Raw genomic sequence first — 25,197 nt, 5'->3', positions numbered from 1 at the left:
TTCCACAGCATAAAATAACCGTACTGTACCATTAAAAAAAATGAAAATGGAGCAGTCACCAATTATGCTGAGTAGTCAGATGTTGTGAGGAGGACGTGGAGGAACACTTTCTTCACACATTCATACAGATACAGACTTTTTACACATTGCAGCAGGTCTCTTTTTATTGTTTTTTAATCGGAGTCAGATTCAGGAGAGGCTACCGGAGCTTGCAGAGTCATCTCTTCTTGTTCCATCCTTTGTTTTTTAGCAGCTTGCTTCTTGAAAAACATGTCCAAGGTGGTCTGTTTCTCTCTCTTCAACACCTGTTGGAAATGACGGGCAAGGGTGTCATTGTAGACATCATTGATCCTGTTGGCCTCAGCTGTTTGTATAATGAGTGTTGGTAAACTCCTTAATCTCTCCCCATTTGACAAGGAAGTTTTTGTCAACTTTCACTCGTTCTGATGATGATGTGCTTTGTTTCAATTGAAATCACCTTTCTGTTTTTTTACAAGCCATGATTTGCACAATGCTTGAATAAATAGAAATCCCTGCAATGAGGTGATGTACGTAATAAACAAGGGAGCAAGCCGAACCCAACGGGAGCTCTGTACTTCAGATATAGGCCTACTAATAATATATTCTAGTAATACTAATTTATTATAAAAATAGCAAGATGTCGTTGGCAATGGCAAAAAGTGGAAACATCATTCAGACTTGTTCGCAGAAAGACCGTCGTTCGCCTCACATAACTGCTGAACGAAAAGTCCATTGTTCGCAGTCAATCCATTGCTCAAGTCATGTAACAGCCAAACAGAAAGTCCATTGTTCGCAGCGTCCATTATATCTGTTTGTTTTTTTTCCAATTAATTTTTTTGTGTTTCTATTTGCTGTTTTATCTAAAATCATTAAAAGTTGTCAGTGCGCCAACATTTTGTACTAAGGTGATAGAGTTCCACAAAAAATATAAGCTGGAAGCCGGTGCATTAGAGTATAAAAAAATCCTTATCCCAACATACTCAAATCACTTATTGTTCTATAGCTAGGTATAGTGTAGAATTCACCCTTCATAGTTATATCTCTTATCATCATTTTGAAGAATTTGAAAGACTGAAAAGTTCCATGTAAAGATTTTCTTCATATAATCTTTCTTCCAGCTTTATTCTGAGAGACTACTGAGAAGGTGTTAGAGAAATAGAGACTGACTATCTTTTCATATATTTGATTTTTTGATATTCAAGAGGCAATGTTCATATAGATTGTTGACTAATTACTAAATAAGAATTATTCATCAATTCCATGCTTTCTGGTTAATTCTTTTAGTAGATTAACTTTTGTCTATGAATTTCTGTTTTGTGCATCAATCAAAGGATCTTAATGAATGATATAAATTCTGTTTGTAGCTATAGGGTCTTTAGAGAGTTATACTATGTTTGCACACAATCCATGACTGACTTCGATCTCGATTTACCTACAATCTAGATTGTGACTGTCGCCAGTCGAACATCGTGCTGTTCGCACAGGCAGTCTGCTTGAGAAGAACCCAGCTATTACATGCGATGATAAAACTGACATAACTACGCGGTAAATCACGAACACCAACAAACAAAATGGAAGTTTTGGTTAGAAATAAATACTTTTTCTTGTTATATATCTAATAATAGACAGATGTCATCATCTCTCCAGATGTCTTTTTTTATTTCTCTGTTGGTAGCCCGACACGTGTTCCGCAGCCATCTTGTATTTTCTCATGCATGTGGGATTGTGGGATCTCTCTTATGACTGGATCTAGTTTCAAGAACTCTCTCGAGTCGATCACAATTAAACCTCGTTTCAGTCAAGATTAAAATGGTCGAGAGTGGTCGCACCACAGCACAGTCGCGACCCTTGGTCACAATCTAGACTGAAATGCTCGATGCGAACAAAGTATTATTGCTTAAGTAAATGGGTACTGTACAAAGTTTCTTTTTTGGGTATTGAAGTTTCTATACTATCTGATTACTACTTAATCTCTAGATCTGGGAAGTAAATCTTCCCATCCACTATTACTACATTTAAGGGACATTACTAAAGGAAGAGCCATTACAACCCTAATTTAGTCAATAATAATCTGCACTCAAACGAGTATAGAATAAAATACTCACTATTTATTTTTTTATTGATTGAAAGCAATATTCTTCAATTGAGTTTTCCTATATTCCTTCTTTTGAGTAAAATATAAAATTACCTAGTAACTGTAAATTGACAATAATTGTTAAAGAAAACAGAAAAATTGCAGTTGTTAGGTGTCTGCACTAGTTTTCTGATATTAAATGTAATGTAATCAGTATAACTGATGCTAGTGCTGATATTGCAATTTCATACAAAATATTTTTAAAGAATTTTAAGCAGGTGTAATGTTTATGAAAAGGAGTTTAAACAGTCCAATGAGAAGATCTGGTAATATCATTTGGGAAAATTGGTCTAAATCCAACAGCAGCTGGTACCACAAATGCTCTTATACTTTAAATCAAAATATTAAACATGAATGATGAAATATATATGAGGTCTGACCAGAAAGTTCCCATACTTTTTAAATTACACACCAACAATAATTGAATCTGAATGCAGCTTTCACAGCTCTCTACCAGCAAGTTTTTTTTGGTATTATCAGCTGAAAGCAGTTTGTTTTATCATCATTTGTTGTTGTTATGTTACATTCATTTGTGATTTTCTTTCTGTGAATTCAATTGAGTAGAGACTTCTGAGACAGACTAGATCTGATAAAAATTTCATGAAAATCATCATCACTGGGGATGAGACGTGTCTATGGGTATGACGTGGAAACAAAACGCAAGTCATCACAGTGAAATTGCTCACTGTTTTGTTTGATTCTTTTGGTGTCATTCTACAGGAATTTCTTCCAGAGGAGAAGACAGCAAATAAGGAATACCATTTGGAGGTGATGAAATGTCTTCATGAAGCAGGGAGGATGAAAAGACACTGCTTGAAGATAGCAGCATTGCGACAATGCTCCTGTCCACACTACTGATTTTTGGTCATGAATTTGATGCCACTTGTTCTCCAATCTCCAAATTCACCAGACTAAAGGCCACCAGGCTTTTTTTTGTTTCCCAAAATAAAATCTGCTCTCAAATGTTGCTGTTTTGAACCCATTGATGCCATTAAAAATATTTACTAGCAGAGGATCCCCAAAAAACATTTTGAGAAGTGTTCTTTTCATGGCAGAAATGCTGAATTCGGTACATAGACTCAGGAGGGGGACTACTTCAAAGGCAACAAAACTGACTAGCTTCTAGATAAATGCAAACAACTTCTATTTGCAAAGTTTGCAAACTTTCCAGACACACCTTGTACAAATATATAACTTTAAGTAAAAAATTTGATTATAAAACTTCAAACACAGCAAATATATTTTACTACAGCAATATGATGTTTTGAAAGATGGCTAAATTTTTGAAATCAACTTTAAACATTCTATTCATTACTTTTTATTTCTTTCATTATACTTTAAAGACTGGTTCATTAAAATAGAAATCAAGTAAATATAAAATTAGCTTAAACAATTTGTGCTATTTGAATCTTACAATATATAGATTTGAAATGTTGGTGATTTAAAGACGGATTCATAAATGCATCAAACATCTGAAAGATTATGAAAAAGGCCATTTCTGTAATTAAACCACACATATTGCTATGAAAAAATATATATAATTAGGAAAATGGAGGTCAATTAACTTCATTCTAATGAAAAAATTATTTATATATATAGAAATTTCTTAAATTTAAATTATTTTTGACATAAATCAAATGAATAAGACAATTACTATATTTTAAGTAATAATATTCATGTAACACTAAACAAAGTTAGTAATTTGAAATACACCACAAGTTTAATACCTATCACATTTTAATAAAAATTATTTTATAGTAGTCAGCAAACTTCTTGAATAGAGTGCAACTTTAAACTATTGAATTGATTTGAAACAAAATAGTTTATACTATCTATACTTGCAATATGATTGTAGATGTGCTTGTATATACTTGTAGAATTTAGTCATTTCTAATTTTAAAATATTTTTAAAACTTTTAATTTCACTTTAAATATTCAATGAAAAGCGACATCCTAAACAAATCACACAATTTTCACTTGAAATTAAAAGTAAAATTATAGATTGAAGGAATATTTTCGATAACTAACATCTGAATGGAGTTTTATTATGTTGGAAAAACATTTTTGCAAATTAATAATTATAAATTTTTTCCAAAAATTAAACTCAAAATTTTTGCATATAGAAACTATATATATAATTATTTTATATATCTTTTTCTTTTAACACAAAATTTTGAAATCTTTCCTATATTTTCTTTTTACTTCAGGAATTTTTCAATGAGATGCAGCATAATTTCATTCTTCATTATTACGTTTTCCCCTCAATCTTTTGTTTGATTTACAAATCTCATTGAATATTACCAAAGTAAAATAAAAAACTTTTCTTTTCTAAATTACTATTAAAAATACAATAGAAAATAGAATATCCAAATAATATCAATTTGCAAAATAATGTATTTTTTCACACACATTAGGTATTATACATGCAGTTTAATTTGTCTGAATTATTATTTTAGCAGAAAACTATGAAAAGCCATGCAATCATAGCATGTAAGATTAATGTGTGTTTTATTACCTTGAAACCCATTTCCGTGAGGAGGCGGAACTGCTTACTTGCACAGATAAGATCTTTACTAAGTGGTTTGCCACCCTAACAGAAAAGTGATATAAATAATATTTAGATTTCACTTCAAAAATTTAAATTTTAATGAAACTATTAAATTATTGTTATAATAATTAAAAATTTTTTTTAGATCTGTGTCCCGCCTCTTCTTCTTCAATACAAATTATTGCCCATGCCAAAAGTAATTAATATAAATTCATGCAAAATACAAATAAAAAAAATATATATACATATATATACACACAGAAATAAAACAAGCTAAATACTCATTCCAGAGGGGGAAAATATTTCAGAATAGTTATTTAAACATGCATTTAAACAAAATTAAAGTTTGTATTTAATAGATTTGGATATAAATTTTCTAATAATTTAAGAAATGATTTTTTCAAAATAATTGTATAATACAGTAATATTAAACATTTACGAAATCTGGCTTGTTTTTAATTTTCAACAAAATTTATTAAAAAAAACAAACCATCTTTCATTGATTCTAAAATCCCTAACTATGTATTATTATTCAAATATTAAGCTAATAATTTTAATCAAGCAAAGGAAAAAATAATTGTTAAAACTTTGGTCATTTCAACTAAATTAAAATCAGACATAGGAAAATTATATATTTTGTTGTAAAATTTTGAATTGTTTCATTCTTTTATATATTGATGCCCAGCAATAGAAACTACCAAATATAGTTAACACAAGTTAAGTAATATTAAAAATAATATATTATTCCACATTAATTATACTAATTATTTTTAGAATTATAAGTTAGGCTGAATTCTGATATTCATTGTATAATACAAACATTACAAACTGGCAAAATCTGAAAAGTGAAGATGTATCAAGAATAAATTGACTATATCTTTTAATCAATAAATAACACTTTAAGAATTGACTGTTCAAAACCATAATTCCTAATAAATAACACTTTAAGAATTGACTGTTCAAAACCATAATTCCTAAAACATTCATGCACTTCAAGTAGATAAAAATATACCCTTCAATGTCAAAATAATTCACTAAATTTAACTAAACTAATTCACTAAATACATTAAATAACTAATTATGAAATAAAATAAATTCACAAAGTTATTTAATGCCAAAAGACAGCTTTTACTTTATTTAGTGGATCATGCATTTAACTACATTTTGAATAATTCTCAATTGATAATTTTGAGAGAATCACCAAATCAGTTTTTGTTTTGATTTGTTTAATTAATGATAGGAAATGCAAAATTTTATCTACAACTAAACTGCTCTTTTTTCATTAACAAAAAAGTTTTCACAATAATACTTTAAAATCTTTATATTTTACAACGTTCTTTTCTCACAATCAATATACCAGATGACAATGTTTAGATGGACAAAAAATTTAAAGAGAACATCAACAGATACAAAGGTAAAACTTCTCAAGTGTGTACTTGAAATAAAAAGGCAATCAATTGATATGGTTTTCAAACTGACTGCCTCCAGATGCAATGACATGATAAAAATGCATGAAATAGTTATCAATGACCTCTGGCAAAATATTGATATGGAGTCTATCAAAAGCATTAACAATGGCTGTTTTGAAGGTCATCAATTGACTCTGGGACCTTGTGATAGATCTCAAACTCCTGTCCTTGCAGTGACTAACATTTTCCTTATAGGTATCAAAGACAAAACCAGTTTCTTCAAATTTATGTATTAAGTTCATAATTGTACCCAGAGATGGTTTTGAACAGTTCTTAAATGTTGTGGACCATTTGTGGAGCAATTCTACAATGTTTTCATAATAAAATTAAAAAAAATCTGATTTTTGAAGGAATATTGCACACTATATCTAAAATAACACCGAACTCTTTCAATTGTTTACCATTTTTATCACTATCTCATTCGCAGACTACCAGTGCCACCACACAATTGTGTGATCAATTCAATTTTTCACCCCCATCTAAACATTGTCACAAGTACATGATGTCCATAATTTTTCTCACCTGATAAATAATAGAGAGAAAATATTAGCAGATACTGAAAAACAGTTTTTGTTAACTCAGTTTTTTCCATACTTGGCAATTTCTTGAATCATTGAATTGGTTGAGATGGATTAATTACATGGCCACCAATTCCCTTGATTTCTTTTTATGAGGCTCCATAAAGAAGACTAAGTGTACACAATAAAGATAACTAATATGAATAAACTATAAAACAGGATTGTCCAAGGCTATGAAAAAGTAACGGAGATGATGCTACAAAAATGCTTGCAGAGAAATTAATACAGATTTGATATTATAAAAGCAATGATTCTATGCACAGAAAGCTAGAACTTCTGTAAATAAGTACAGTGATACCTCGGTATACGTCTGCTTTAGAATACGTCCAATTCGGAATACGTCCTGTTTGGATGAAACAAATTTTGCTAGGTATACGACTTTTCTTCAGTATACGACATAATTCAATTATACGCGCCATCAATGAACAAGTAGCACTATTGGTGTACTAGACCAGACTAGACGTTCGCGATGCAACGATTTATAACTTTGTTAAATTTCTTCTGATTTTAATTCGTAAGTAAAATATTATTACTTTTATTAATCACGAATCGCAAAAAGGCAATGAAAAGCGACAGAAAACTAAAAAAATGACTAGAATTACAATGGAACTGATGAAAGAGATTGTTGAGAAATACGAAGGGGGCACGCGTGTTCTTGATTTTAACTGTTGCCTACCGTATTCTGAGAACGACGATATGGACAATCGCGAAAAATAAAGACATTATTAAATCTGCTAATGCTGCGAAAGGGGTTAAATCAACTTCTAAACACAGATTGAAGACATTAGAACATATCGAAAAATTGCTTTTGCTTTGGATAACTGAAAAACAGTGCTGGAGACAGCGTATCGGAAGCAATTATTTGCGAGAAAGCTAAAAAGATACACGCTGATTTCACGAAAAATCAAGCAAGAACTAGCCAGGAAAGCAAGGTGTTTAAAGCCAGCCATTTTTTTTTTTTTACACGAGAACGGAGTAATCATTTTTACATTACTTCTTATGGGAAAGATTGGTTTGGTATACGTCCAATTCGGTGTAAGTCCAAACATCGGGAACGGATTAAGGTCGTATACTGAGGTTCCACTGTATTATGAAATTGATTATTACACTATCACAGTAACAGTCTTGTAAAAAAAATTTTTTTAAGTTAACAAACAATACATATGTAACTGTTTTTAGACATCTGTTACATTATTCCTCTATTGAGTTTCATTATCAGGTGACTAAATTATGGGGACCCTACACACCTAGAATCTTTCCATTTTACACTATATAATACATTTTTGTGTAAACACACCATTTTCTGTAAATAGTAATGTCTACTTTAACCATCTGATCTGTTCATTAAATAAACAAATTACACACTAGAATAGAAGGATATCTAATACAAACTTTCAGCCAATGGAAACAAAAAATATAATGGAATATCAAATGATCTGCTGTATTACCTGATTATAATAAATTTAATAATTAGGTATGAAGTAATTTGACTAGAGGTAGGCAATTAGGCTGCCATCTGTAGCTCGATAATATGACATATCATTTGGCACTACTTTAAAATTTGGGTTTATGGATTATTTATATAGGTTTAGTGGAATGGCATTCCATACCATTTGGCTTGAAAAATTAAGTTATTATTGTTAAAGTAACAATAAACCTTTATTTTCCATCAATATTTCTCTTATTCTATACAATGAAAATCAGACCTTAGCCATTAACTTCCATTGATGAAAATAGAGTAATTATAAACTATAGTGTATTATTCTTAAACTTCTCCAGTTTTGTGAATTAACTTTGAGAAAAGAAACTTGAGCACAGTACTGTAGACAATTGTAATAGAAAATGCATCTGAAAAAATTACTTACTACATTAAATCAATACAATTCCACATGTACTCTCAATTTGGCACTTACAATATCCACTCTACTTGATTTTGACTGATGTCAGGTTAGCTTATCAGGAGTCACAATGTTAATGGCATATGTCATTCTTGCATGCAGGGTTCTAATGTATGGTATTCTGTAGTCCACAAAGAAAGAAGTTCAAAATGAGTAATGCAGGATGATCAGAAAGCCAAGAAATGTGTCTGGATCAATCCAGTAATCTAGACTGTATGGTAACAGAAGTCCAGATTGATACCATGTAGCAGCTGCAGCCATTTCAAGCAGTATTAACATGAAACTTGGAGTACTAATCGACATTCTCTGGCAAATTTTATTCACATACCTGAATTAATGGATTTTACAGAACACTTTAAAATTACAGAGATTTGAGGAAAATATCCTGTACAGCAAAACTCCCAATTATCCGAAATAACTGTGGACATCAGGCTGTCTTGGCATGTGGAGTATCCAGATATTTGGATTTTTGCTTAAAATAAGTCATTTTTTCCCTATCTTAATGCCCTGTTATGTAATATGTACACAATTATGTAAAAATAAAATATTAAATGTGGTAACCTACAAATTAACATAGTTTATTTTCTACATTTAGAAAAATAATTACTTTCATGCATATACACTACAGATACATATATGCCTTCTTAATTTTAACATTGATTATCTAAAAATTGAATGGGCAATCCAAATAATTGGGGTTTTACTGTATATGCATGAAAAGTAATTATTTTTATATTAAAAATGTAAATTTAGTGTGAATGTATGTGTATATATTCATTCATTTATTAAAATCAAAAACATTTAAAAAAAAATTAAAATCAATATCATTGTAAAATCAAAACTATTTAACTTTAAATTATAAAAAAATTTCTATAAGATTAAACTTCAAAATACTGGGAAACAAGAGAGAAAAAAACAATTTGGAATAAAGTAACAATCATGAATACAGTTATACAGTTTCTACAATAATGAAAAGAAATTTTATAGCTAAAATAATGCATTTCTGAAAAACAATATAATAACTTAATAAATTATAGATATTAATTATTCCAAAATATTTAAATAATCATATATACCATCTTTCTACTCACTATTTACATTATAAATAAACAACAAATTGTATGATTATTTTATTGTTGAAATTTTTAATACTGCTTTTAAGCTTAATTCTTTTCTATATGTTCATAATGATGACTGCAGATTCAGAATGCTTAATAATTTAATATATTGCAAAAAACAATTTTATAATTCTTCTTAGGGCATTATAACAGCATATTCATTGTATGTAAATAACAGGCAATATAAAAAGTTGTTTAAGTTGCATATGGCTGGCCTTCAAACCACAAAGCATTGTCCAGCAATTCTCTAAATGAAAAGTTTAATAGTATGTATATAGATTTGTTGTGTCTTATAATCTTAACAAAACTAGACTTTTAACAGAATTCTATTTTAAACTGTTTAAACTCAAACTTAAAAAAAAAAAACAAAAAAACAACAGTTTATTATAAGAATTTCATCATTACAAAATCAGTCATTTATTTAATCAGTAATAATTAAAAAGAAAAAAAAACATATTCCAAAACTATAATTAAAACTTTATTTTATAAAGTATCTAATAAATATAGTTTTAAAAAATCAAGCATCTATTAACTTTAATATTCAGTATTCTAAATCTCTCTTAAGATTATATTTTTTAATTCTAAATATATAAATATATTTTTATTTATTTATTTTCCAGGTGTGGTGTATACTTCTTACTTGTACAGCCATTTTATATGTAAAATGACTTTGATAACGTTTAAATTAAAAAAGCATTTTGTATAACAAAAAACAATTTTTCCTATGTTATAACATTAATTTTAGAGTTAGTTCACACACATTTAACTGCAAAATCAAAAATAAATTCAAAATTTGTTTATCATTAAACATTCAATTCAGTAAATTCAGTTTTCACTGCTGTTTTGAAATATGAGAACAGTAAAAGATATAATCACTTAAACCAAAATGAATATTATTAGTTTGATAATGTAACATATATAACAGTAAATTGTTTATCTTACTTTGTGCATTATTTATTTTAAAAAAATATATAATTATTATAGGTTCTTTTGAAATTTNAGTTTTAAAAAATCAAGCATCTATTAACTTTAATATTCAGTATTCTAAATCTCTCTTAAGATTATATTTTTTAATTCTAAATATATAAATATATTTTTATTTATTTATTTTCCAGGTGTGGTGTATACTTCTTACTTGTACAGCCATTTTATATGTAAAATGACTTTGATAACGTTTAAATTAAAAAAGCATTTTGTATAACAAAAAACAATTTTTCCTATGTTATAACATTAATTTTAGAGTTAGTTCACACACATTTAACTGCAAAATCAAAAATAAATTCAGAAAATTTGTTTATCATTAAACATTCAATTCAGTAAATTCAGTTTTCACTGCTGTTTTGAAATATGAGAACAGTAAAAGATATAATCACTTAAACCAAAATGAATATTATTAGTTTCATAATGTAACATATATAACAGTAAATTGTTTATCTTACTTTGTGCATTATTTATTTTAAAAAAATATATAATTATTATAGGTTCTTTTGAAATTTAAGTGTCATACATTTGTAACTCATGCATGAATCTCACTATAACTTCAAAAATTTACCATTCCTATTAGTGGTAAACATTTTGCTAACAATAAAGTTCAACATATTTAAATGTCAGTTCAATTTGAAAAATAAACAAAATTCCTGGAAATTATATTATGCAATATTCATTCAGATTTTCACTTTGTCCAAAATTCTCCAAGAATTAAGCATAAACTTAAACCTTTTATCTAGAAACTGAATGGAAATGCATAGTCTTAAGAAATATAAGATTACTACATTTTTTTTTTTTTACTTTTCTCAAAACTGACAATGCTTAATGTTCAATTATTATTCTCAACAAAGTAAATTCAATAATCACATTTTGAACAATTAGTTCATCAATCTTAACACATTTTAGTTATTAGATTCACAAAGTTAAATTTTCACTGTTAATTATGAGACCACCATGAGAAAATGGTCTAATCCCTTCCTTTAAAAAAAATTTCTATCACCCACATGATTGCCTGTTTTCTTTGATGTTACATGACTAATTCTAATGGTATTTTAACAGCTTTCTTAAGTTTATTTTTGAATGATAGTGATTAAACATCATGCCAGGAGGAAATGAAATAGGAGAAGAAAAAAATCTGAAAAATTATTATGCTGGTGCTGATTACTCAGAAAGAGCCATAGCTGGTCTCATTACTAAGTCCAGAACAGTAATTCAGTATGCTTTGGGGAAAAAGATTATTATGAACAAAACAAGAGATTTGGTTAAAAAAACAACAAAAAACACTGCATGAAATTACAATGTTTTTTGGTCAGGCAACTCGATAACATGTCCACAAGAGAGATTTTACACGAAATTGGGGCAAAAGTTTCACATGTGTTTGGAACAACATTATGGATAAACAAGAATGCAAGTTACATAAAACTAAAAGTAAGTAACAAGCAAGATTAGAATGGTCCAAAAACTATATATTCCGAAACAAAGAGTGGAACATGTGTTTTCAGATGAAAAAAAGTTCAATCTTGATGACCCAGCTGTGAATAATGCATATTGGTGTGATTTGTACAAAGCACCCATGGAAATTTTTATAGACAAATGGGTGGAGGCACTGTCATGGTTTGGAAAGCATTCTGTTATGATGCTAAACTTGTTCTTAAAGTTATCATTAAATTAAAATCTAAAAAATATCAGTTGTTATTGGAAAAACATTTGCTCCCATTTAGAACACATTTTAGAGAAAGAAAATGTTACTACCAACAAGACAATATCCCCTGCCATAACTCAAAGTCAACTCAATACTGGCTTAATGCAAAGAGAATGATTTACCTTGGCCATCAAGAAATCCTGACTTAAATTCCATTGAAATCCTTTGGGAGACTAAGTTAGAAGCTATATGCAAACAATTTCCAATTTTCAAGTGTTCAAGAACTTGAATATGAAATTATGTACCAATGGGATAATATTGATAATGATTTACTGAAAAAAAATGATTGAATCAACACCAAACAGGCTATTTGAAGTGATACAAAAATGTATTAACTATATTAATCAGCAAATAAGTTACTTCTCAATGTTTATCAATGTTAATTTTCATGATGGTTTCAATTAATAACAATGAAATTTTGACTTTTGTAAAACTAGTGAATACAATAGGTTAAGATTGTTTAACTAATTCGAATGTGATTATTTATTCTATTTACTTGGTTGAGAATAACAATTGATGATTAAACATTGTTAGTTTTGAGAAAACTAATAAAATATGATCTTATAATTTCTTAACAGATAGTAATAATAAGTATTTAATAAGAAGGTTAACATACAAGAATTCTTTTAAATAATTTTTAAAAAATTTCAGATTATGTTTTTAAGAATTACTCCAAAATTTAGAAGGGAGTAAAAACTATTTATATAAATTTGTTTTTTTAAGTTATCATTTATAATACATTATAAATTTAGGAGTAACTGAAAGGCAAAACAAACATGATTTTCGAGGCTAAACATAAATATATTTTTATTTATTTATTTTCCAGGTGTGGTGTATACTTCTTACTTGTACAGCCATTTTATATGTAAAATGACTTTGATAACGTTTAAATTAAAAAAGCATTTTGTATAACAAAAAACNATGTAAATATAGCATGTTTATATTTAAAATAACAATCAGATATAAATTTAAATACTGATAATTCTAAACTAACTAAATTAAATATAATTAACAAAAATATCTTCTGATATATTAACTGGAAGTTAATTCTAGCAAATTAAAATAAAATCACTTTGAATAACTGAAATACAATGACCATTTAAATAACTTGCAAATTCTGATCATACCTAGCAATTACTTTAATATGGTTAAAAGTTGCAGCCTGGCATTGTGACAATGTCAGGCCGCAACTTTTAACCATATTTTAATTTACAAAATCACATCACTTCTGTCCCAGACCAGAAGTTTGTATATAGTTAATTGGGGCTTCTGGTCACTAAGCTTTCCATATCTGGTCTCAATTATCATTTATCTAATGCCATTCTCAAGATTAAGGAAGAACAGACTGATGATAATGGGAATGTATAGATATGCAATTTGAAAACTGCAGCCTAATAATGGCAAAGGATCAAATATATATGTAAATATATATTTTTTTAAATAAAATATCTATATACATGAGTATCTTAAATTCTTCTCAAACTTAGTGACTGATTGAAAAGTAAAACAAAAATGGATAAGAAAACTTATTCCAAGCTAAAATAAAAAATGATGATTAAATAAAGATTATTATTTTGTTCTAAATAAATAAAATAATTTAAAATTAAATAAATGGTATCTCAACTTAGCATTTCTTATTTATAGCTAATCATATTTATTAATTTGATATAGTAACTATTTTGCATTTTGTTACATACATATAATTATATATATGTATGTATATATGTAATTGTCTTCTGTAATATCTATAAAATAGCTCAAAATTTATTAATATTAATTCTGCATAATTTGTATGATTTATGATTTATATTTATATATAATACTTAAGTTTATCAACTTGCTTTTATTTAGAAGCATTTTCTAATACATTGATACAACTAAAGACAAAATTATTTGGTAGTTTCTTTTACTGTTAAAAACAATATACAATTAAAACTGGATTATAACAAATGGAAACTAAATAAGAATTTAACTGTTTCAGCAATAAAGAGGAAACATTAACTTCAAAATCTTTTTTAATGTCAACCTTATTATTAAAATTATTTTAGAACAACAAAGTCTAATATGCTAACATGATCAAAATCAATAAAGAAAAAAAAAAATCACCTGTTTTGCTGACCAAGTACTTGTATCTATTTGACCATCACCCCAATTTGGAGTGGATCCTTTAGGTTTAGCACCCCAGAAGGCATGTTGATCATTCCAACCACCACTAAATGCTCCACCAGGAGTAGTAGGTGTTCCTGGAATGTTTTTCATTAATGGTGGAGTATGAGAATCTTCCCAATTGTTTATACCTGGAGAATCTCTATGTGGAGGCATATCAGACCAACTAGCCCCTCGATTTAATGGGGGTTTACCCCAAACTGCAATACCAACATCTGCTTTATTTACTGTTGAAGCAGGAGGAATTCTTATCATTCCAGGTCCAGCTGGTGCCATTACAGGACCATTACCAGCTCCAGAAGGCAACATACTTCCTGAAGGCATAGGACCTTGATTTACATTATTGTTCATAATTGGTTTGGCTGCTGGCATATCCTTCCAATGAGATACTCTTCCTTGAGATTTAGGATTCCCCCAGAGAGAAGTGCCATCATCATAATTTGGTAATGGACGGCGTGATGTGGGAGGTGATGGTTCTTCCCATCCAGATGGTTGAATATCTTTTTTTGGAGTCGTAACTGGAGACCATGTTCCAATATTAGGAGTTTTAGTTGCTGTAGAAGCCCATACTGAAGTGCCATTATCAGGTCCATTTCCCTCTATAAATAAATATATTTTAATGTCTTTTTCCACTAGATTACTAAACATTTTTGATAGATTTTATTTCTATCATTACTATATGCTTATTTTATTTATATTTACTATACGAATTTTATAAATCTTAATTCTCCTAAGAATTTTGAATATTAATAAAATACATTAATTTTTAGCATCAAATTTACACAAAATGTTTATTTTCAGTATTTAATACATTAGTTTTAATATTTTTAAAATGTTTACTTGTAAACTCCAATTAAAAAAAATTTATTTTTAAATATATATATATTATATTAAAAAATTTGGTTTTTTTAAATATAAGAATGAATAACACTTAAAAGTATTAAAAATTATGTTTACTATGTAAATCAGTGTTTATTATAATTTAGAGAAGTTTCTCCTGTTATGTTAGCAGATAATATAGCTAAAAGCAAATTATATATCAATTGAATATATGCATGAAACAAATTTTAATAATTATTTCCAATGTTTTCAAGGACATCAAAAATAATGTTATGAGCATTTTGAGAATCCTTACTTGCAAGGAATCTTTGAAAATGTTTGACTGGTTGAATGATTGAAGCAAGATATGCACAAGTAATAAAAAAAATACATTGAATAAAAATATCTTCATTCTCAGTATGTGTATATCTTGAGTATGTCAGTGTTCCCACTGTCAATTGCTATTTTTGCATTCTGAGAAGCATTAAAGAAATAATAATAATTTTAAATTGGGGACAAAAATGACAAAAGCATCTACCATCTTGTAGGGGGGAACTGCACATGTTTGAACAGTAGCAATGGAACTGAGAGAGGGATTTACCAAGTGTATTTACTTTTCTATTGTGATTCATTCATTACTTTTCTTGTAGTTACATGAGATGCTTACAGTTATACTGTATACTAGTTGAACATTGCATACCATTTAAAAATATTGTACAATATGACAAATCGAAATGAATAAAATTATTTATAAAAATAACTAGTAAACAAAATCCATTGAGATATGTTAATGGATTTATGGGAAGCCAAAGGATCAATCCCTAGTCTTTCATAAATCCAGAACTTACCACAATGGACTTTTTTTTTATGAGGATACAACAAGTACATTGGATATGGTGAAAATATTCGGGATATTAGTACCTAACAAAATTGCAGCAGCCATTGCAATGGTAATTCTATAAATTATTGAGTAAACTTTTCATGTGATTGAATAGTACTTTTCTGTCTGCTTGGCAATAAATGGAGCACACATCAAAAATCTACTAAAGTAAGATAACACTCCACAAACTTTTGAACATTTCAACACTAATCATTTCAATGAATTTAATGGTGTTTGAGTAATAAGTTCTTAGCATTGTTTTTCAATGGCCCTTTATATAAATAACCAAAAGAGGAAATCTTAAATTAGTAAATGTTTTTGAACTTTTACATTCTGAATTTTATTTAGAAATACTACTATTAACATAAAGCTCATCAAAACTGATAATTTATAGTAGTTGATGCTATGAATTCATGTTATGTTTCTAAACACAAATAATTCTAATAATGTGTGCAAGTGTGGAATGTTAAAAACATTTTATGTTATGATTGGGTAGTTATTATTCATAATGCATTTTTAATTTTAAATACAACAGAACACTGAAAAGATGGTTTCAGATATATGCTAACTATTTCAGTTAAGTGGCTCCAAGGATAATAAATCTGGTAGATCTGATAAACAAGTGGAAAGTGTTAATTTTGAAGGAGAGAAAAAGAAAAAAAGTTACTTACATAATTTTTGAAGTTCTTATGATTTACAGTATCTCACTTATTTTTTATATTCATTGTTAATATAGTATTTATTTGCCTTATTTACATAAAAATTTGTGTCACACATGTTAGTATAGAAAATACCTAATACCTAAGTAAAGAGGTTTGCTATGTAACACAAATTTCTGCTTATGTAAAGGGTCTTGGAATGTATTGGTTGTGCACAATAAGCCCTACTTTATATATTGTATAATACTACTACTATAAAATATACTATTGAGAATATTGATAAATTTTTTCGAATTTTAGTAAAGTTTACAAATATCAAATTAAGCATGCAACGCCATAACATTGTAAATGCCATTTTTTTCTAAATACATTTTATTGAAGAATTGATTCTAAATGCAATGTTTTCTGCCAGAAAAGAATATTGTAGTGATATTGGCAGTGTAAGTGGCTGTATTTTGAAGATAAATTTATGTGAAGGTATAATGTTTAAAGTGCCAGAGTTCAAGTCATGCAACTTTTGGCACTTAAACGTTATGGCTTATATTTACATCATTTTGATATTCCAGAGAATTTGATTTCCAGTGAGTTTTTCACCATTTTATTGTAAAACTGAAATGAATTCATTCATTAGAATAAATGTTTTTTACCTCTCCTGAAAAGTTTCTGTTTTAGCATTTACAAGATTATGGCATTGCATGCTTCAAATATGCTTCTTACTAAAGGATTTTGTATCTTATTGACATTTTGTAAATAGCATTATTTTGTAAGTTAATATATCTAAAAATCATATTAGCAATTTAACTTTAAAAAATATATATCTTTTAAAATTACAAATCCCATAAATATATAAACACATTTATAGGATTTGTGAAATAAATATAAATGCAAATGTAATTATATACTAAGATATATATATATATAAAAAACTACATACCCCATGAGGATGTATTTTGATTTCCCCAATTTTTATTATTTTGATTGTTGTTGTTGTTATTTTCAGTATGATGTGTGCTACCTGGCCAAATGTTATGTCTCACAGTTTCTTCATTCCAGTTAGTACTTTGTGGAACACCAGTCCACATATTACTATTATCTTCATCTTCACCCCATGTACCACCAATGTGCGTTGAAGGTGTGTGACCCCATGGATGAGTGTTAGAAGTATTTGATGCAGGGGTTTTACTACGATGGCGAATATTGCTTTCCCATATTTCAGTTCCTGTATTTGCCGGAGCACGCCACATTGAATTACTAGTATCTTTAGGACTTGTTTGTGGTGATTGGGGAACATCCCAAGTAGTATCCTGATTAATACCCTAAAATAATATTAACATATTTCATATTTTATACAGAAAGATAGCTTATATAGATTAACAAAATTATATATTTAAACATTGAAGTGCTTAATTTATATATATAATATATATTAATCATACTATTTAAAATTAATAACTTGAACATTTAAATTAAAATCTAAAAATTTATTTATCATAAGTTCAAAATAAACTTGAAATCACAAATCAGAAAATTACAGTTTAAATTATTGCAATGCTTTATTAGCAGATTATTACAGTAAATAAAAAACAAATAAAAATAGTAAATTGCTCTTTATTAATTTTTAATATTTTGGCTAAAGATAGGTGGTTAGGTACTAATGATAAACTGTTATGTCTAATGATTAAATTAGCCTTGTTCTATCTAGCCTGATTAATAATCTAAGTTTGTTTGGCATTAATAATCAAACGAGTTCTTGTATATTTTATATAATTCTATTATGTCCCTTGGAGACCATTCTTACTGACCAAATCAATAAGAGTGATCTGCAGTGTCCTAAAGGTAGTTGCTCAATTGGGCTCAAATCCTATATGAGGGGAAAATATTAAAATGCTTCTTCAATCATCTGACTCTTACCAATAATAAAGCAGAATGGCATTGTCTTATTGAAACAACTGTTCTCTTCCAGGAAATACATGGAGCATAAAAAGAGTAGAGATAGTCAACAGCAATGTACAATGATAACCCACGAAGACAGATTCCACTTTAAATGGTCCAACTATGCTCCAGCAGAACACATGCCACTCCATCACAGACACAACACTAGCCCATAATGCTAGCTAGCATGGGGGTTCATGGCTTTGTACCAGGCTATACAAGCTGATCTCTCACTTTTCAATTCTCAACATCCTTTGAATTAATTCAATAACATTATTGTAAATATTATGTATAGTAGTATTCGTAGCGTATTCAGAAAGGGCCCTAAGGAACCCGGAACCTCATAATCTTTGTAAATAAACGAATTTGAAAAAAAATACAGGAAAATATTTAAATAAGAAAAACGCACTTATGTACAGTAAGTACTGTACATGTATATACAATATCTAAGAGTTATTAGCAGCACTAATGACTACATCTACATGTACAGGGATGAATATGGATTTGCACGTACTGATTCGGACCCGCTAATATTAGTTCTAGTTACGCTACTTTATAGTACCTACAATATATATAATACAATAGTATAGTCATACTACACTAAACAGATCTATAGACTACTAATAATCAATATTATTATGTTTTATTAAATTTTAACAAAGTAAAAAAGATAAAACGAACTTTTTTTTAATTTAAAAGTTTGTTTTATCGTTTTNAAATATTATATAATACTTTAAATTTAAATCTTTGAAATAATTATATGAATATAATGTTTAATTAAATATAAGAGAATTTCTTTTGAGTAAAGTAGTCAACTTTTGCCTATGGAGCACGCATAGAAAATATTCTGTTATCAAGTTTGGTTCAGCCAATATTATGGGTAAACAGCAAAATTAAGTTTGAATTACTGAATTTATTGTGTACACAGGAGTTTGTATCCTACACATTTAAATCAGATGGAAACATTCTTTATAGTAAGACATGCCACAAACTGTTTCCTGCTAAAAATGGTTTCAAGCATTTCAACATCAGCACAACAAAGCCTCAAAACAAGTCAAAACAGAAATTAATCATGTTACCTATAATTAATACTCTATTATGTAAGTTCTAATTATATTAAAACTAACTTTAGTAGAGTTCATGATATCACTTGGAAACAAAACATTACTATCAACTCCAATGCTAAATCTATAATTAATAACAATAGCATTTACTAATTTTTCATCATTTGTACAAGGCTATAAACAAAAATATATGACTATAGACCAGTGATATAACTGCATGACAACAAACTCATCATCATCTTCAAGCATCTTATAAACAACTGTATATCACAGTACCTACAGACTAGAAAAATTCTTTAGAAGTTTGACTAATCAGTTGTTAAACTATATCAGTTAAATTCAGAAAACTTTAGCACATTCCTATATTCTCAAAATATGCTGAACATTAAAAAAAGCTCAATATCCATCTGTAATACTTTTTCCATCTGAACACATTTTCAAAAAAGGAAAAAGGAATTTTAATTAAATTATTACACACATTTAATCATAGCAACCTATCATTTTCAAAATTTGTGAAGTCAATTTTCTATATGTTCTATTTACCAAATAATATATCAACAATTAAATCAAAAATAATTCTATCATCTTAAAAACTAAAAACTTAAATAAAAATTAATAAATTACCATTTGACCCCAACCATCACTGAATGCAGCAGCAATTTTAATTTCATTTATTTCTTCTGTTCTAACTTTATTTGATCCATTATTTATTACTATATGTGAACCTTGTTCATTCTGTGACTCATTATTACTATTATCACAACTGTCATTATGACTGCTTTGCACCTGCTGATTTAATCCTTTTCCAGCTGCTTGTGCCCAAGTTCCATGGCATTTAGGTGGTGATAAACCTACATATAAAAAATAATAATGAATATATATATAATTCATTCTTTTATACCAATTCCAGGAAAAATAAATAAATATTAACATAAATTTAAAATTATTTTAAGTTTTCAATCATTTGTTGCCACTAAAGAATTAATAAAAACTTCACACACAAAAAAAACTTAAAATATCAAGAAAAAATTACAATATAAATATTTTTAATTTACATTTAGTTATGGTGAGTAAAAAAATAATATCTAAAATCAAATTTTCATTAAACAATGGTTAGTTAACACAAACAGAACCATAAAACTTTTTCTAAAAATGGAAAATAGATATATGCAGTTAACACTAAGCTATATATATGTATGTATTGCAAAATTTGATCCTTTTCCAAAACCAAACCCTCTGACAAACTATCACAAGATCCATAAGAGGGGTAGATTTGACTTCTTGGAACAAACCAAAAGAAAACAATGGTTAGAAAAATGCTATGTATGCAGGAAAAATTAAAAATATGTTTAATTTTTAATTTAAATTAAACATAAAAAAATAAACACAAAAATTGCTCACACTGAAAAAAAAATTAACAAGTACACTCCACTCACTCAAGAAATAAGGCAGCTGTGGAGAATGGATAAGATATTTATTGAATCCATTGTCCTATCTTCTACTGGTGTTATACCACATACACTACACAAAAGTCTAGAAACATTAAACCTTAATAAACGAACACATGGCACCACAAAGCTGCCATATTGAACACGTGTCACATTGTCAGGCAGTTTCTAGATGTTGACACACACAGCAATAAACACAACTTATGTTACACTTGTTTGGGTAACTATGCTTTGACTTTAGTCTGGCACAGCACTTGGCATGACATTTTCAACATAATAATAATAAACAATAAATGGTTATTATATGCAATAGATGTATTAATAAAGTCACAATCCATTGGTTAAGGTAATTCAAAATTTCAAAATAATTAGTAAATATTAATATAAACTGTATATACATCAAAGCAATGCTCTAATTAATACATCAAAAACAATCCATAGTTTAACCTAGCAGTGCTAGCAATCCTTTATTCATTTTTACCACTTTATGATCATCTATTTAAACTAGTGTTGTAACGAATAGTATATTCGGCCAAACTATTCGGCTTGATTAACGCACGTACGAAAATTGGCGCGCAAACCGCATTATGGCAAGGATCCTGCTCTCTATTGGCCCGCTGTCACTACGCTTCGCCAATCGCATTAATTCTTGGCAGTTGTAGCCAACAGACAAGAGTGTCATGGAAGTATGTGATAAATGATGATATCAAATGACCTACACTTGTAAATAACAGAAAAAAGAACACAGAAGGACCAAGAAGTGAAAATGTGAAAATAAATATGAAATTGAGTTGATAACATAATCGAACAAGTCGAGGCAGCTTATTGGCGCGAAATTCGCGGCCGTCAATGCCAAACAATTGTTGTCATAGACTTTGTAAAGCTAAATGCTTGTAATAAAAGTCACTTAGCGTGCACAGGCAAAAGCCTGGGCCGTTCGGGCTATCGAGCTGTCTCGAATCTGTGAAATCATAACTGTGACTTATATCTACGTCCTATCTGTCTCTTTTCTCTGTTATCATCAGGCTGAGCCACGTAATTGTAAAATGGGAACTCTACAATGGAAAAGTGACGAATCGAAAGTATTGTGAGCGCGTATTATGATGTATGCACAGGCATACATGGATTAGAGCGATAGAGGTAAGAGAAAGGGAAGAGCAAAGACGAGCGCTTAAAAAGAAGGATAGGCAGGGTCAGACCCTCAGATGTGCGACGATTCTCGAACGAATAGGTGTGTACGTGTGCTGATCTTTGTAATTATAAATTGTGAATACTAGTGACTAATATTATTTTCTTTTTTATTTTGTGCATGTTTCAAGTTATAAATAAATATAAACAAACAACACTAACTCGATAACATTAAATCTAAGTAACAAAATAATTAATTTACTGTATTTTTGTTATTTATTACTCCTGTTTTTAGGTATTCGGCCGAATAGTGATTAAATATTCGGTATTCGGCCGAATAGTAACCGAATATTCATTACATCACTAATTTAAACCTATTACTATAATGATTCATTTAGACATTCTTATGGCTATCTATTGGGACATTCCAATTTTCAACATGAGTGTTGTGTTGAAACCAATAATTAACGTCATCAATAATGTTCCAACTTTGAGTACAAAGCGCTTAGTTCCCATAATTCCATTCTCAGCAAGATGGATTCCATTCAAATGTCACATCAATTACCCACAATTCATTGGAAAGTAGCAGTCAACATATCTGCACTCAACACTCAATATATCTGTTGAGTGCTGTGTGTGTTGAGTCAGCATTGACAACAGCGCCACTTCAACGTTGAAAAAAAAACGAACAACTTTTACCAAGTCAGAGTTGAAAATTGGAATGTTCTGTATGTTTTACATGTTCTCTGCAGGCAACAACTCTAGTTTTAAAATCTATGTGAACATTATTTCATATCTAAATAAAATAATTTTCTGCTAACTTTTTGGCTTGTCTCCAAGTTATTGTTATTATTTTCCCTTTCACAATGTTACATGACTACTCGTATCTTCAAGAAAGACGAACTACTAACAGGAAGCAAAGTTAATTTTTTTGTTTTTCCAGTTTGGAGTGTGAAGTACAGAAAATCCTTGTTAGTTTGAAACTCAAGGGATGAAAAAATCGCAATTTAAAATTATCAAGTTTTGAATTATCTGAGATTTACATATTTCTGTATTATATGTCAAATGCCATTTAACTGATGAGATTTATTAAACAAACGGTATATGATTATGTATACAGAACACTATTTTTGTTAATTAATAATAATATAAATAAGTATAGTGGGGGGTGAAGCTTGCTGCATCTTTAGAATTTTTGCAATAATTTGTCACTATGTTTATTAATTAAACAACATTACTGTATATAACCAAATTGTTCTCCCATTGTAAGAAATAATTTAAATCCAGAAATAAATTGCAGGTAAACAGCACATGTATAATGAGAACTGCACAGGTTTCCAGATAGGTTTTATAAAAAGTAAAGCAGAAATATAGTCCAAATTATTTTTTAAAGTGGCCCAAAAAGCAGTAGCCTAGAGCCAGGACTGGCACTACCATATGGGCAAATAGGGCATTTGCCCATGGTGGGAAATTTTCATAAATTTACACAAACTTCTCAGGCATAGTGTTTTTTTTAAATATTTTAAAGTTTTTATTTATATAACACAGTGCAAGTTAAATACTGATTGACAGAGCAAGGTATGGCATTTCAAAACAAAATTTTTTTGAATTTATACAGGGAGATAAGCGTTGTCAAATGCATGTCTTTCCCAGGCAGAATAAACTCTAGCAGGTGCTCTGCCTAGAGCTCTACAAATATCTCAATTTTCTACTTGTAGCCCAATCTTGCAATCCCAAAACCAAGCCATATATTATGAGAAAAGATAGGAAAAGAGATATTCATATGTAAGGTGACAGCCGAAAATGTATTATTGTAAAAGCAAAGCTGTATTAACCAGATCAGAGTTGTTTTTGGTTTATTGTTCTCTTATAGTTTGAAGGCACTTTGCTCTAAAACAGGGTTGTCCAACCTTTTTTCCTAATGGGCCAAATTAGAAATTTACATATATTCAGCAGGCCACAAAGGTACTTTATATAAATGTTTTTTCTTTTTTTTGTAAAGTTCAAAATGTAATCATCAAATTTTAATAACAAATATATATAATTACAAAAATACTGTGTTATTTATTGACAGTAAAGAAATTGTACTCACACAAAATAAAAATAAATTCAATGAGATTTTTGTCATTGCCTTCTTTTTGTAATATTGTCAACATCTGCTTTTATGATACTAGTCTTAATTGTAAGAATGTTAGTTAAATGGGAAATCACTCAACCTATTTCTTTCAGCAGCTTTGATATTTTTCATGCACAAAAAGAATCGTTCGCAACAGTATGTACAACCACACATGCATAACAGTTTTCTAGTAGCAATTACGACATTATGACAAAAGTGTATCCAGTGAAATGGGAATAATTTCTAGAACATACTTTACCAAAATAAATAAAAATGTACCTAAAAAATTTAGGGTGCAGTGGGCCACATAAAAATATTAAGTGGATCACGGGTTGGACATTTCTGATCTAAATGAACAAGTTAACTTAAACACATCACGGTATACAAATTTTGAAGTAGCCATACCAGGTTGTTCAATACGTTTTGTCGTTCAATAAGAAAAACATGATTTTATGGTTTGAAATACATTTTATTATTCAATATAATCTCCCTGAACTTCAATACACTTGTTCCAGTGATGATCTAATTTA

General features: G+C 28.8%; 1 protein-coding gene across 10 annotated transcripts in view; it reads right to left on the bottom strand.

The window, feature by feature from the left end:
- Window positions 1-25,197, bottom strand: part of LOC111636733 (protein Gawky-like) — a 273,290-nt gene that overhangs the window by 73,202 nt on the left and 174,891 nt on the right. For 9 of the 10 annotated variants that reach the window (XM_023382051.1, XM_023382053.1, XM_023382045.1 and 6 more), the window contains 4 exons: window positions 20,600-20,826; window positions 17,914-18,295; window positions 14,562-15,220; window positions 4,671-4,745 (listed from right to left, as the gene is read on the bottom strand). In XM_023382051.1, the coding sequence (XP_023237819.1) occupies window positions 4,671-4,745; window positions 14,562-15,220; window positions 17,914-18,295; window positions 20,600-20,826 (1,343 nt within the window). The remainder of the gene's footprint in view (window positions 1-4,670; window positions 4,746-14,561; window positions 15,221-17,913; window positions 18,296-20,599; window positions 20,827-25,197) is intronic. The other variant, XM_023382047.1, reaches the window with a different exon arrangement.

The sequence above is a fragment of the Centruroides sculpturatus genome, unplaced genomic scaffold, assembly GCF_000671375.1.
Source record: "Centruroides sculpturatus isolate CEXI.00-Female unplaced genomic scaffold, Cexi_2.0 scaffold1083, whole genome shotgun sequence".
NCBI lineage: Eukaryota > Metazoa > Arthropoda > Arachnida > Scorpiones > Buthidae > Centruroides > Centruroides sculpturatus.
Note: the sequence above shows the minus strand (reverse complement) of the source record. Positions and strands in the feature narration are given on the sequence as shown.